Raw genomic sequence first — 15,542 nt, 5'->3', positions numbered from 1 at the left:
GGCCGGGGCGGGGCCGGCCGGGGCGGGGCCGGCCGGGGCGGGGCCGGCCGGGGCGGGGCCGGCCGGGGCGGGGCCGGCCGGGGCGGGGCCGGCCGGGGCGGGGCCGGCCGGGGCGGGGCCGGCCGGGGCGGGGCCGGCCGGGGCGGGGCCGGCCGGGGCGGGGCCGGCCGGGGCGGGGCCGGCCGGGGCGGGGCCGGCCGGGGCGGGGCCGGCCGGGGCGGGGCCGGCCGGGGCGGGGCCGGCCGGGGCGGGGCCGGGCCAGGGCGGGGCCGGGCCGGCCGGGGAAGGGGCGGGGCCATGGCGGGGCGGGGCCGGCCGGGGAAGGGGCGGGGCCGGCGCGGGGCGGGGCCGGCGCGGGGCGGGGCCGGCGCGGGGCGGGGCCGGCGCGGGGCGGGGCCGGGCCGTTGATGGCGGGCGCGCGCAGCCGCAGCGGAGCAGGCGAGCACGGGCGGGGGCTGAGGTGGGGTGCCGGCACCGCGGTGGGAGCCCCGGGGAACCTCGGTAGGGCCCGGTTGGGCCGAGGGCTGGCGGGCCGGGCGGTTTTCCGGGGCGTTGCCTCCGTGTGCTGCGGCTGGCCCGGGGCCGCGCGGGCGGCGAGGCCGGAGCTCAGCCGGAAGCGGGCATTCGGGTGGTGCAGTGGTCAGGGAATTTCCTGAGCTGCCTTTAATTACTTCAGGTGCTCTTCGAAACCTGTTGAGGCTTATTGCCTGTGCTCAGATGAGGCTGTGTGGGGAGCAGGAGCTTGATCTGACACAGAAGGACAGGCGGTGTTGTGTTTGTCACCCAGCGCTGCTGTTGTCACGTTTGCAAATACCGCAGGGAGCGTTTTGTAGCGGTTAGTGGGACGTGGAGCGCTCTCAGCTCCCGTTCCTAGCAGGTCAAACCGGCCCGATCCAGTTTGCTCAGCAACATGCTCTGCAGCTTCCATGAAAGCTGCGCCGCATGGAGAAGATCTCTGTCAGGGTTTAGAGGCTCAGTGGCCACCAGGGGTGCCTGAAGCCCTCCAGGAGCACCGTCTGAGACTGACTGCAGACTCGAGCGGCTACCATGTGTATAACCTTGAGCCAACTGTGCGTGTTGAGCAGAAGTCATTCCCCTGTGTATCAGTGCTGCAATAAAGTATTGCTTGCTTTTTAATGCTACACTGGTGTTAAGAAGGAGTTTGATTCCCGATTTTGGGTGGCAATGACACAGCACTGTTCTTTTCTGCAGCTAAAACTAGTTGGATTTTATCTCTTGCACCCTTCCACAACCTCCGAGCTGGTCACCCTCTGCATTCTGAGGACAATCTTGGGATCTGCTTTTTTTGCCTTCGTTCAATGTAATAGACTTTAATTAAAATCTTGTGTATACTTGGACTGTTGTATTCTTAATTTCAATTAACGTGCATTAATTCCACCTTAAACATCCTGCAGCACTTGAAGCCTGGTGAAATACTGATGGCAGCTCAGATGACCAATGCTCATCGACGGTTCTTGCAGGTTCTGATGTCTAATGGGATAACAGAAGGATCAGAGGCCAGAAAATTACACCAGCACTGCTGTGAAACTGATAAAGGTGTGTCTGTCTTGGTGATGAAAGAACTGGATTTTTTGCGTGGTGCAGCTCGCAAATTTGATTTCTGAAGGGCATGCATCAGCTAAAAAAAGTTTAAAAACTGTAATGATATGAGTGTTCTGTCTCTTTCCTGAAAGATAAAATAGTACAGCAATGAGTAAACTAACTTCTAATCAGGCCAGATTCGTATATAGTACTTTTTATTTTGCCAAGGTTGTTGTTTATCGATTATACATATAGATGATTTTAAAAAATAATTTTTGACACTGGAAGTACTTCACTATATTGAATAATTTTAAGTAAATGCACTTCAGTCATTTCTCCCAGGTGTTGTGGGAGAAGTGACTGCTACAAAAATATTTCTGTGAGGATGAGCAATTCCTGGTGAATTGCTGTGCTTTCTTCCCACCTCACCTGCAATGTATTGTCCATTCCAAGTCCTGGAAGCTGTGCTCTTGCTAGGTTTAGGAGTGTCCCTGTGCCATGCCACCATGCTACTCTGCAGGGACTCTTCTGGTTTTCTGTGAATTTGTACCTACTTACCCATAATGCAACATCAGATTCCCACAAAGTAATCTGTTTATATAGATTATAGTAATCTATTTGTATAGTCTCTTGAGTCAGGAACTGTAACTTGACCTACTTCTTAGATGCTAAAATTGTGAAGTGCAACTTTTGGTGTTCTCTAACCCCTATTCATTTTTTATGGGGAATTTTTATCCCTTTTTTCCACATGAGATCTACTCGAGCAGCCACTTAACATTAAAATGTAACATTAAAGTGTTAAAGCTGTTGTACAGAAGAGTATTCTGTTACCCTTTCATCTTTTACCATCTCTGAGATCAGTCACTAAAGCTCCCTGGCTGCTGTGTGCACTTTCCTGCTGACAGGGGCCAAGCCAATGGCAAAACTGTACTTAATTTTGTACTTTACTATTGTTCTTGCTGTATGTTGGCATTGTTCACTGAGGGAATCTTGTATATCAGAACCAGGAACTCCTGGGCAGGAGCATCCTATGAGGGCTGTTTGGCACTGGGCTGGATAGTGCGGTGCGCTTTGGGAGTGGGACTTGGCCCGGTGTTCCTAAGTGAGCAAGGGACTCCTGTGGCTGAGAACAGGATTAATTTCATGATAACTGGTTGTAATTTTAGACGTGAATCATTTATCTAAAATTATGAGCTGTTAATTTGTGGCAGCAGCTCTCTGGTCACAGAGAGCAACAAAGTCTTGTTTTGGATAGATGTGAGGGTTGTGCTGGTGCTGTGCAGGCAAGACCCATTGTGTTCTCTTCCACAGAACTACTGCAAAGTCCATCCTAATTATGTCTATGGTAAAACTGCTCCTAGTATTTGCTTGGTTTATAAAATGTGACTCGAGATATTTCTTCTTGTTTCTACAACACTGGAATTTTAGGTTTTCTGATATGTAACTTGAGCACTTATGTGCATTAATTTGTGAAACAGAGCATACAGAAACATAGAAGAAATCCCTTGTATATAAAGGAATTTAAGTCAGTGTATTTTTCTGTTGTGCATAATATTTTTTCCCAGTCATATTTCATTTTCAATTCAGCTTAGTTCAGGTCACTGTAATTACTGGATCAGTGCTATGGGTTCCCTGCAACAAGGCAGAATGTCTGGACTCTGTCAACTGATTTTAAAGGAGCTGAGCATCTCTGAAGGTCATGAGATAGTAGCACAAGGAAGTGCTATTTCTGCTGAATAGAACAGTTTGAATTCATGTTCAAATTCTGTCTCAGTTTTAGCAGTCTTACCTGGGAAAAAATGTTTCACATAAAAAGATCTGTCTGATGTGTAGTTGTTTGACTTATGTTTTTTTCTCTGTATGACTTTTCTCATTCTTTTTCAGTTTACTATGCACACGATAAACTGGATGATTTCATCAGCACTATTAACAGCCACCTGCAGCCTTTGTTTATGCAGATCCGGAAAGGAATATCAGAAGATGATGGGAGAGCACATTATGCTGTAGTAGGTACCTGCTGTGCTGTGTTTGCATGGGGCTGGCAGTGGCTGCAGGAGCTGCTGGAGGATCAACTGTCACAGACCAGATTTATGGGAGTAGGACACGGCAGCAAGGATGACAGCAGCGTTGGAGTTACTTAGCATAAACATTGCTTAAGTGCTGAAGTGAGATTTCTTTTCCACTGGAGACTTTCTTTCCTGAGACAGATTTTTAAACTAGAAAACACAGAGAGCTGTCCAACATCAGTTTTCTTTTTCTCCCACTCAAAAATCAACCTAGCACAAAAAGGTTGCTAAGGAGTTGTACAAGTTGTTTCACCAGATGATCTGCAATGTGCAGAGAAGGTTATCTGGTAATTTCAGAAGACCATACAGAAGGTATCCTAAATTAGCTGCTGCCTTTAACCTTTCCCTTTTCCAGTTAAGTTGAGCTAATAATTAATAGTAGTAGCATGTGCAATAACAGTAGAAAACACGGGCAGCTGATTTTCACAGTGAATAAAAAGGTGACTGCTAACATAGGTCTGGTGGTAGGCAGCAGCAGGAACTATCTAGCACCTGTGATGTGTCAGCTCTGCTGCAGCACTCTGTGTCAGTTCTGGGAGCTTGTGTTGTGGAATGGCTTTGCCTGGGCAGAGGAAGCTGTGGAGAATTTGTGGCTGGAAGATGAGGGGTTGTAAAGAAAGAACTTGAGTACCATCAAGTGCCCCTAAAAGAATTAACATTTATGTTAATTGTTATATGATGTATTCTTAACCTGAGGGGTTTTTTTACAGTTTCTGGTATGAAACTACATCGGCACTTTATATCATGTTATTTTTTGTAGGTGAATTTGGCGGAAACGGAAGTAACTAAAATGGCATCTGACTATACAGAAATTGAATTGGAATTGTTCAGAAAAACAGTATGTATGTCAGTTATAGCTTAGTAAATCACATTATTTGTGAAGCTGTCATCTTAAAATGAATGAAAATGGAAATGGAGATGTGGTTGAAGAAGTAGTTGCCATTTCACCTAAGTTTATCTGAGATCAAATGGATGGGGTGGGCAGGAATGAAAGTATGTGCAAGTAATGATTTGCTGTTGTTAGTCAGTTATGGGTAAGGCAAAATCAGCACCAGGTAATGGCTCCTTGGGTTAGGGACAAGACATGCCTACGTCTAGTTATACAAACAAATTTCTTCAGGATTTTCAGTCATGACTGCTGAGTTTTTCACTGGATTTAGTCGTTTAGTAATATACAGTAGTTTTTAATGCTAGTAACTTACAAAATGAATTTGTGGATTTGCATTTAAATATTTGTCTATGGTTTTTGAGGTTTTTCCTCAAAACATCTTTGACAAAGAGCAGATAAAAAGAAATGGATCTGTCACCACTGAGTGTGGTGTCCCTGAATGCAGCTTTATTTAGGCAGCATGTATACTTCTATTTGTGGAAATGTTTTCTTGGCAAAGATCAAAATCTTAAGGAGACAATGAGTGTTTCACCTTTTGGCCTTTGTTTTACAATTCTGGGTCAAGCTGTATACTGTAGTATCTTTCACATACATGGATGCAAAAAAAATTGCACATCAGCACATTACTGATGTCTGCCTAATTGCAGTGTTTCTAATACTTGGTAATGTTTCTTCCTGTAGATGGACCTAATAATTTTATCAGAAAATGGCTTTGCCTCATCTACAGATATTTTAAACTTGGCTGACCAACTTAAGACAAAGAAAATGAAGAAGAAAGAAGCAGAACAAGTGCTGAAAGTTTTTGTGGAGGATAAGTGGCTCTCTGAGGTAACTGCATTCAAGTGTTCTTAGTTCAAAGGGTCCAGCTACCATGTTCTTATGGATGTGGTAGCTGAGACTGGAGCTCTTCTGATGGCAAAAATGGTCTTATGGCACCCATGCTTATTGGTGCTCCAATGATTTTTGCAGAAAAGGACTTAAATGGACAAAAGTCCTTGGGTAGGTCTATACAGGACCATATGGTTTCGGTTCCTTTTACCGGAGCCAGGTGGGTTTGTGTGTCCAGTCCTGCCCAGTGATGCACAGACACAACAGCACAGCATTCTTCAACCTGGAACAAGAGTTGGGGAAAGCTCTTCAGAGTGATCAGTGCTGTTAGTTGCATTTGGAATTTCCAGGCATGTTGAAAACTCCTGTACCAGAAATGCATGGGCCACTGTGCATGTTACCTGTTTTATTTTACGAGGCAGCAGTGGAAATGAGCTCACCATGTGGACCATGGTGGACTGACCACATGGATACTGTAGTTGCTTAATCCCTTTTTTGCTGAAGTCATTGCACCATAGATCTTCAACCTGCTGCCACACAGTTACTTACATGTTAATTTGATTTGGCAGATATTTCCAAAGATACATCAAGCAGGAAATGCCTAGATTTTGTTGAAAGCTGGGAGAATTTCCTCTAACATTCTTTTTGGGAGGATCCCAAAACACCATACTGCTGTTAAGGAGTGCATGCTTGCTCATTTATGTTTTCCAAGGACTAGATCTCTGTTAAAGGTGTGGGATTTTTATTCTGCTCCTCTAAACAAAGGAGTTCTGCTATTTCAAAAGTGTTCTGGTGTTGCATTGTACCAGTATGTTGGTTTCATGACAGTAGAATGGCTTGTTAACAGGTGGTTAGCAAAGTCAAAAAAGGTAAAGGAATGAAAGGAAATTCCTCATCTCAACATTTGTTTCCTTAGAAAAATGGAGACTACACTCTGCATACTCGTTGCATAATTGAGATGGAACAGTACATTCTCAGCAACTACCAGGATGTGGCAAGGAAATGTAACATCTGTCGCAGCCTTGCCATCCAGGTAACATGTTATATCACCTCAGCCAATGGACTTGCATGGTTATAGCTGGGTTTGTGATGCTTTCTCTTGGGTATAATCTTGGTCTTGTAATCTGGTCATGGTGCTCGTGCATTTTGTAAAAAAAAAATTTTTCTCCATTTTAGGCATTTTAGCTTCTGTCTTTAGAAATAAAATTGTCTTGGAGCAGTGTCTCCAAGTATAAAATGGCAAAAGTGCACTCCCGCAATGAGGAACATGGTTGTGCTGTCTAGCTTTCCAAACCAGCAGGTTAGAGATGAGCTCCTGATGCTGAAAGAGGTTTAGCAGTGAGGTGTTAGCAGTGTCCTCTTTGGGCCTTGCCAGTAGATGTCATCGTGTGACACATTCATTCTTGGTTTTGGGATTTTAATTCAGGAATTGCTTGTGTTTGGACCTCAGAAGGAACACACGTGCTATGTAGAGCATGCTAAAGCACTGTGTTTTGATAGCTGGGATGTTACCATTCCATCTTGCTTAAGTAGTTACAGCCTGGATTCATATTCCAAAACTGCTACATTTTCTTGCTCTGTGAGCCTGCATCTTCTGATCTGCCCAACTAATACATGCTTCCCTGTTACTTTTTCCATCCGAATTAGTCTCCTTTATTGCACTGAAATTGCTGCCTTTCAAACTAAGTTTTGTCCATATAGGGAAATAGTATTTCCCAGTTTATAGAAAAAGACTTTCTTTTAGGATTTACCAACTTTGACTGTTGAGTGTGTCTACCACCCATATTGTGGGAACCGTTCTTTGGAACAAAGCATTGTGTATCTGCTGCTCTTTGTAACAACCTTCTCTTAAATTGAAGGACAGTTTAGAATGATTTTATGAATCAACACTCCTGATTTCAGAGCCAAGTATGTGAATCCTGTGGAATTGGAATGCACTTACTTTGTGTCAGAAAGTACTTCAGAGGCCAGACTGAACCCCGCTGTCCCAAGTGTAATGAATTCTGGTCTTGTGACACCCCAGGTACTAAGCAATGTATTTTTAAAAAATTGAATGTAGTAATACTAGGAAATGGGCTGTCATGTTCAGTGGCACTGCCTGTATTATTTATAACTGTATCAGCTATTTCTGACTCCAGTGGTACATTTCAGGCACTAAACCACACACAGGCAGCATTGAGCCCCCACAGTGCCCAAAGAGTGCCACAGGGGCATTAGCAGACCCTGTGCAAATTTTTTTATAACTATCTTTAGGAGGTGGGGAGGAGGGGAGAAGGAATAGAAGCACACACAACCCATGACACTAGAACTTCTGGAAATACCAAGCTTCTAAGAATCTCTTTGGAATTCCTCCATTTGTCCAGGGAAATTGGATATTGTGAACAGCAACAGAGGAATATACAAAGCATTTTAGAAAAGGTGGTTATACAACGTTATCTTTTTTTTGTGTGTTGTCCATTAACCTTCCTTTAGTTTTCTTTACAGGTGTGAATCGGATGGGTTCCAATGGTACAGACTTACCACAGAGCTCCACTCTTGGCTCTAGATGATGCCAGTAAAACTTGATGTCAGTGACATCTATTTGCCCCCACTCTGGCAGAACAGCCAGACTGTATTGTATTCATTAGTAACAGTGCTCAGTGTACTCATTTTCTAAAGTTCTAAGAATCTTACAATAAAACTATCATTGATGTTCCTGTTCACAGTAATGCCTGCACAGCTTTCTTGGAGGCTGTTTTGTGTTTGTAATTCTCCATATTCTTGGGTTGGGACTCTCAGTGCATGTTTGGGGATGAAAGATGCAAATGTTTTAGTCAGTCCTGCAATCTGATATATGCAGCTAAACTCTTGAAAGAAGCCTTTCTCAGCAAGTGCTCCCTGTTTGTACAGGAGCAGTACAAATTCAGTTGCACAATGGAACTGCTGTGGTACATCAAGCAGGTGAAAAATCAGTGCGGTGTGCGCAAGGCAGCTGGCTCAGTCTCTGACCTAGGGCTGGAGTTGGAACACTTCTAGCTGGCACTGTGGTTGTGTTTTGTCCCTTCTTTAGATGCAGAAGAATTTGTCTTGACATAAGGCCATGTCACGAGCAGCTGTGCTCTGTAAGGAGGGAATATTGCCACAGAAGGATTGGGAAGCAGTAGGGCAGGACTTGGGGCAATGTTAGCTTATGTCTGCAAACTGCTGAAAACATTACCATACTGAGACTCTTTAGGTTTTTCATCTTGGCACTTCTGTCTCCAGTTTTAAGAAAGGATGCTTTTTCCTTTAAGAGTGAACTTGGAAAGGAGCCAAGGACTGGCTATTGCCAGACAGCAGACTAAAATGGCAGCATCCTTGTCCTTGGTAGAGATATGTGACACAGCAGAAGAGCTGTGGCAGCAGCTCATATGATGGTTAATCAAAATATAATTAAACTTCAGGTTATCTAACTGCAATTAAACTATGGATTAACTTCAGTTATGTTCTAGGCTTTAATAGGATGTTGTGGTTTAGAAACAGTACTCCCCAAATTAGTGTTCCCACCAAAACACTCCAAACCATGAAATGCTTGCGCATTTCCTCTTCCCCCTACCTCTCCCCTCATGGACAGGAGAATTGGGAGGTCCAAAAGGTAAAGACCATGAGTTGCAATAAGAACAATTTACTGGAAACAGCAATGGAATAAGAAAATAAGCAGTAGTAGCAACAATCTCAATAACAGTGTACAAGAGAGACAAAAGATTCACACAAAAAGATTCACACAGATTCAGTCACTGTAAGACCAAGGAGCCCCTTCCTACCCCTGGCCTGCAGCAGTGGCAGGCTGAGGTAGGACAAAATAACCTCTGGGTCTGGGCCATGCCGTTCCTGGCTACTGCAAAAATTAACCCTATCCTCGCCAGAACCAGCACATGAGTAACTTTTTTCATGCAGGAGACTAGTACCTTGCTTGGTGTTAGCTTAATTTTTTCATAGATAGAATCTTCAGGTAGCACCATCTCTCTAGCTAAGTCCAGGGTTTTATTTACCAAATCCAAGTAGAAGATAACCCTGACCCGGTTATTGAGACAGGCTCAGGCAGAGCCCTGGCAGTGCCCATACAGAGGCTCTTTCTGATGGATGCACACACAGGAGAATGACCTAACCTATGCTATTTAGGAGTTATTAGAAACATATACAAAAATGAAGTGATAACAGCATCATCTTTCCACTTACCCATTATGACTACTTCTCCATGCTTTAGCAAGAGTTTGTTGGTTTTGCTCCACCTCTAACCTCTTCTGAAAGAGAGATGCTACTTGCCTGATTTTTAATTTAATTTCAGTGCTGCTGACTACATTTCAGAACTATGACCACCAGAAACTAACAGAGAAGCTGAGCTCAAGCGATCGCACATAGTGCCAATATTTAACTGGAATAAACAGAATCTGCCCAGGCATCAGAATGCAGGACTGAAATGCAGCCTTTGTGAAATTTGGAAACTTGACGAAGTCTGGATCTTCCACATCAACCTATAAAAAAAACAATCATCAGAAGAATGTCTTTACTCAAATATGATTTGATAACATTACTGATACTAAAATTTCAGGCAACTATTTACCTGACTGGTGTTGTGAAGAATTTGGCTTTCATGGGGGTATAGGTTTTCTGAATCTTGTGGTGAATAGAGACGGATATACTTTCTTCCAAATACCTGTACATAATAAATGTTTTCCATTGATCATTAACTGGCACATTACTGGAAGCTGTGTGCCATAGCTGGCATTTACCAGTAAAATATACCTGATTACAAGGAACATAATTATTGTTAGTAATAGACACTGCTATAATAAAAAGTTAAATCAGGCTATTGGAATTCAAGTACCTCTTCCCTTGGAACAGATAAGAATTTGAAATACCTTTGGGAAGGAAATGCTTTTAACCAGATTGCTTTCCAGAAGTGCTGGCTTTGGCTGGGGTAGAACTAATTTTCTTCCAAGTGGCTGGTATAGGACTATGTTTTGGATTTGTACGGAACACAGGGTTGATAATATAGAAACATTTTTGTTATTGCTGAGCAGGGTTTACACAGATCTGAAGCCTTTTCTGTCTATCATACTGCCATGCTGGCAAGGAAGTTGGAGGTACCTGGGAGACTGGAGGAGACACAACCAGGACAAGTGACCTAAACTGACTGACCAATGGATATTCCAGACTATGTGACATCATGCTTAGTATATGGGGGAAGAAGAAGAAAGGGGGGATGTTTGGAGTGACAGTGTTTGTCCCCCCCAGTAATTGTTAAGCATGATGGGTTCTGCTCTCCTGGGAATGACTGAACACCCTGGGTGTTCCCCTGCCCATGGGAAGCAGTCAAGTAATTCTTTGTTTTGCTTTACCTACATGCACGGTTTTTGCCTATTAAACCTCAATCCAAAGCTTTCTAGCTTTTACTCTCCCCATTCTCTCCCTCATCCTGCTGGCTGGGGAATGAGCAGCTGCATGAGGCTTGGGGATTCACTGGGCTCAAACCACAACACCAGGAAAATAAACTCCTTAGTACAACATGACAGGATCCAGATTCTTGTAACTCTGTTACAAATTCCATGTGACCTTGGAAAATCTGCTTCTTGTGATTTCTATCTATCATCTGTAAAACAAGGGGAAGTAATGGTCTCTCAATGAGCAACACCTGTGGTCTATAAGATTACATTCAGTAGTAAGTTGCAGTAGTGACAAATACAACAAAGTAGCAAAATAGTATCTGCATGTTCTCTAACCTTCAATTGTTCAAGTTGTCTGCTCCCCTTGTCTCTAACACATACCGTAAACATTTTCTCTAAGTTTTGCATTAATGGCATATGTACCGCAAGTAGAGTACATACCTGGGCTAAAAAATTTTGCTGGGGATCCTGATGAAGAGGTGAGATTGTGCCTCCTGGACCAAACCAGGCATTAATGGTGATGTCATCTTCTTCCCCTTCACCCAGGCAGCAGTAGTCGGGGATACTGATATCTTCTTTCAGTTCTGGGATCTATTTCCACAAAGAAAGAAACATTAAAAAGGGTATGTGCTGACTTGCCAAAATATGTAATTCATCAAACAGATGAGCAAGGCTAGATGAGAAGAAAACAAATGACTGGCTGGTATAGCAAGGGTAGGAGAAAAGCAGCTGACCTGCTAGGAATCTGCAGGAAATGTTCTCAAACTTTCTGTTCTAGTGAGCAGACTCTGTTGGAAGGAGAAGTAGGAGAAAGAAAGGGGTTTCCTCATTCTTCAGAGACCCTTTGCTTTTGCAGAAATCAGAGACACCCACAAGAATAAGTTCATTTGCTCTTCATGGAAAAGGAGCAGCTATCTCTTCTATCCTATGTTTGCTTCTCTGTGAAATTCCTTTTTATGTCTCACACCAACAAATGCTCCAGTAAACTGGAATGACACTTCAGATTATGGTAAACATATTAATGTTGAAAACTTTCCTGTCCAAATCTTTTCCCTGACTTATGAAAGAGGCTTTCCAGGTGATATCCCCCTAAGTATAAGCTACATTGTACTGAAACAGCACTAGGATTGAATGTCTTCATCCTAAACAGGATTTGTTTCCATGTCCTGTAGCCAAATGGACAAACTTCTCCCTCTGATCCTTTAAATTATGGGAATAGAAACTTCAGAATTACTGTGAATTCTCCATATGCCCTTCAATCTAGTACAGTCAACATCTTGAGAGACAACTTGTGCTACAAAAGGAAGACATGACTGTAGGAAGATAAAAACATTCACTCAGTTTTACCTGATCAAAAAGCTGGTGCTGGGCAAGGTATCCTACATTGCTCTGAAATGATAGCAGAGGAAGAAAAAACACAGTAACATACAGGTAAGACAGTGAATTAATTTACTTACATGTGAATAGAATTTACTTATAGTAAATTCCAGTGTCCTGTTCAGAGTACTGTACATAACTATTTCACCAGTATAAGGTGTCTTCAGAAACAGCACCTTACAGCTCCACTGAAATAGTGAGAATGTAGGTGTGTCTCCGCAATGAATAAATCATCCAGCTTGAGTTACTGAAGGAAGCTGGGACTCCCTATGGAGACTTGACAGCTGGCAATGCACTGCATCTTTCTAGCCAGACCCTGCTGGCACACAGACCAGTTCTCCTTCACACCCTGGAACTACTTCCATACTCTATTGCAGGGTACACCACAGATCAATTTGCTATGGCACATAATCCTTCCTGCCAGAAGGCCAGGAAACAGAAATGGGGGCTTGGGATCCTCATCTGTGAAAGCAAAAGGACATCCCAGATGCTAATCAACTTTGTATTTTTTTGCCTCATGGCTTGTAAATTTGGATCTAAGCAGTTTAATGAGAAAGAGGAACACTGCTGGCTGAGGATCCCTTATTCTTGGATTCCACCATTCAGGTTTTTGCTGCATATGTATGTGTGTATATATTAATCAAATTCCAGCTACTGTACATTTGATTATGAAATGTACAGTAGCTGGAATTTGATTAATATATACACACATTTGAAAATCACACATACACAAATTTGAAAAATCAAACCTATTGTTGCAATAATTATTCCTGGCTTCAGGTCTTGAAAATATGTCAAATCATTTAATTCAGAGGTGTGCTTACAGTACACCCCCTCCTCTGATATCACCTCTGAGTAGGTTTGTTGTAAACAGAAGTGTTGTCAGTACCATGCTGCTGTGTTTGGAGATGAACCAAAGGAGTGTAACAGACCTCATCCATGATATACTGGCTGACGAAGTCACTGACAGTCATGAGCTGCTGAGACCATTCCTCATCTGTATACCGAGCACCCAGCTCCACGGGGACTGTGCGGCACCCTGCGACTTGACAGAAATAGTCCACACTGAAATAAAGAAAATTCCATTACCTTCTATACTGCTCTTATTAACTTTGAATGTAAGGCAATCAACCCAAATCAATTTTGTTGGGTAATAAAATTCTACTACCCTGAGTTTCTCCTGTCTAAATCAAACACACCAGAAGAAAAAGGCAGAATAAAACAATGCAAGCAACCAGGAAATCAGCAGGCATGTTTGTGTGTACATGACCCCACAACTTTCTCTTTTGTTTTGGTTTAAAAACCTGTTTGCCTCAGTTGTTTCATTCCAAAATTACAAGTTTTAAGCTGTTACTGTCTCTTGGCAAGGATGGCCAATCCTTTTTCTGCCTGCTGCCACATTTGATAAAATGTTGTATCTTTTACTCAGTAACATTAGATCAACTCTCTGTCAGTGTCTATACAGGTGCCAATAATATCCATTCCAATTGTAGCCAGAGGGATTAATTTGATGGGTGAATACATCTCTCCATGGAGAACAGCACTAATTAAACTGAAAAGTTAATCTTGTTAAGTATCTAAAGTGAACCAGTGCAGTACCTTCACTCAAAAATTAATTAAATCTCTACAACATAACAAGTGTGTGCACATAATTTTACCTTTGGTTTTTGAACAAAAGCAATTACTCAAACTAAACATGAGTGATTTTTCCCCTTTTCTGGGGAATCATGACCTTCACCTCACAAATATTTGATGCTCAGTATTGGAAATGTGGGCACTATTGCGTGCAGTAACCAGGCAGCACAATGCTGTTACTCAGTCCTGCACAGGCGTGTCTGAAACTCAACACTCTATAACACAATACTGAACAAACATCAGTGCTTGGACTTATGAATGAAAAAGCCAACCGTGCTTACTCTCGGCTCTGAATTCACTTTGTATTGCAGTAATTATTGGAAAGCTCCAAGAGGTAAAAACCACTGATATGTGTGCTTGACACAGATCCACTGAGCTTTGAACAGCTCACTGGCACTTTGCAATGTGCACTTCTCGTGAGTTCCCAGGTGCTGGGCTCCTGGGACGGCTAAAGGCACGGCAGAGGGTGGCCTTCACCCATGAAGAGCCAGAGGCTGGTCAAAGGGTACCTTTGGCTCCGAGACAGGGCAGCATCCACCTTGAATGCTTTGAAGAGCTTCCCTCATCCATGAAGCCACTTCCACAGAGCAGTGGGACAGTGCTGCTAGCAAAACGCACTGCCCACGGTATCCATCACCCGGGAAGGGCTGCTGCTCTATCGAGCATCATGATATCCAACACAAGGAACGATCGTGCCTTCACTTGGACAGGGAAGGAACTTAATTCTCACCTCCACTTCTTCATACACGGCCAGTGATCCATGACGCCCTCCAGGACCACGGGCCGCTGGGGAAGGAGGTAGTTGTCTCTGAAGTGCTCCAGCGAAGGACAGCGAAGGTGCGGAATGGCCTCGTGGGGCTGCAGGGCGGGGGGCGGCCCCCGCGGCCGGGCGCTCGGGAGCGGCCGCTGGCCCTCGGGCGCGCGCGGGGCAGCGGCGGGCAGGCCGTGCCGCGCGGGGGGCAGGCGCGGCTGCAGCGCGCGCACCAGGCGCGCCAGGACGTTGTCCAGGACGGCGGCGCCCATCAGCAGCCCCAGGTCGCAGAGCCGCACGGCGCGCGCCAGCGGGCGGCCCGCGGCCACCTCGGCCAGCGCCCCGAACAGGCAGCCGTAGGCGTAGACCTGGCGCCAGCCCTTGCCGACCTCCCTCCATGGCCCCGTGTTCAGCTTCTCCCAGGAGTAGTCACGCAGGACGTCGCTGAGGCGCTCCAGCGCCGCTGCCGCTGCCGCATCAGGTCGGCCCGCCGCGCCGTAGACCAGCGCGCGGGCCCGCCGCAGCAGCGGCAGGACGCAGTCCTCCACCTCGCCGCTCAGCGCCAAGGTCAGCCCCTCCTCGGCGCGGGGCAGCAGCGCCCGCACCTCGGCCCACAGCGCGGGGCTGTCGCCCTCGCCTTCCGCGCTGCCGGTCACCGCCATGGCCGCGCCCGCGCCGACGTCCGCGAGACGGCGCTGTGGGGCCGGTTCGGGGCGGGGCCGGGGCTGAGGCGGGGCCTGGCGCGGGAGGCGGGGCCGGGCGCGGGAGGCGGGGCCGGGCGCGGGAGGCGGGGCTCGGCGCGGGAGGCGGGGCCCGGGGCTGAGGGGGGGCCGGGCGCTGAGGCGGGGCCGGGCGCGGGAGGCGGGGCTCGGCGCGGGAGGCGGGGCCCGGGGCTGAGGCGGGGCCGGGCGCGGGAGGCGGGGCCGGGCGCAGCAGGCGGGGCTCGGCGCGGGAGGTGGGGCCCGGGGCTGAGGAGGGGACGGGCGCGGGAGGCGGGGCCGGGCGAAGGAGGCGGGGCCGGGCGCTGAGGCGGGGCCGGGCGGAGGAGG

General features: G+C 45.9%; 2 protein-coding genes across 4 annotated transcripts; one reads left to right on the top strand and one right to left on the bottom strand.

Moving 5' to 3' along the window:
- Positions 1-586: 586 nt before the first annotated feature.
- NSMCE1 (NSE1 homolog, SMC5-SMC6 complex component) lies at positions 587-8,033 on the top strand. Of its 3 annotated transcripts, none has more exons than XM_064390937.1 (8): positions 587-1,070; positions 1,482-1,557; positions 3,427-3,548; positions 4,369-4,446; positions 5,179-5,325; positions 6,242-6,358; positions 7,228-7,348; positions 7,798-8,033. In XM_064390937.1, the coding sequence occupies exons 1-8, from the start codon at positions 927-929 to the stop codon at positions 7,872-7,874; spliced, it is 882 nt and encodes a 293-aa protein (XP_064247007.1). In that variant the 5' UTR covers positions 587-926; the 3' UTR covers positions 7,875-8,033. The 3 variants fall into 3 exon arrangements, with proteins under 3 accessions (XP_064247007.1, XP_064247005.1, XP_064247006.1); XM_064390935.1 differs by having other exon boundaries at positions 593-1,070; positions 1,416-1,557; XM_064390936.1 differs by having other exon boundaries at positions 598-1,070; positions 1,416-1,557; positions 7,810-8,033.
- KDM8 (lysine demethylase 8) lies at positions 1,416-15,212 on the bottom strand. The gene is made up of 6 exons (XM_064390934.1): positions 14,473-15,212; positions 13,040-13,172; positions 12,078-12,119; positions 11,172-11,321; positions 9,908-10,000; positions 1,416-9,818 (listed from the first exon to the last, which is right to left on the bottom strand). Exons 1-6 carry the CDS (start codon positions 15,153-15,155, stop codon positions 9,654-9,656), a joined length of 1,266 nt encoding a protein of 421 aa, XP_064247004.1. The 5' UTR covers positions 15,156-15,212; the 3' UTR covers positions 1,416-9,653.
- Positions 15,213-15,542: the final 330 nt, after the last annotated feature.

This window comes from Passer domesticus, chromosome 15, assembly GCF_036417665.1.
Source record: "Passer domesticus isolate bPasDom1 chromosome 15, bPasDom1.hap1, whole genome shotgun sequence".
Taxonomy (NCBI): Eukaryota; Metazoa; Chordata; class Aves; order Passeriformes; family Passeridae; genus Passer; species Passer domesticus.
The sequence above is the reverse complement of the archived record's forward strand: the minus strand, read 5'-3'. Positions and strand labels throughout refer to the sequence as shown.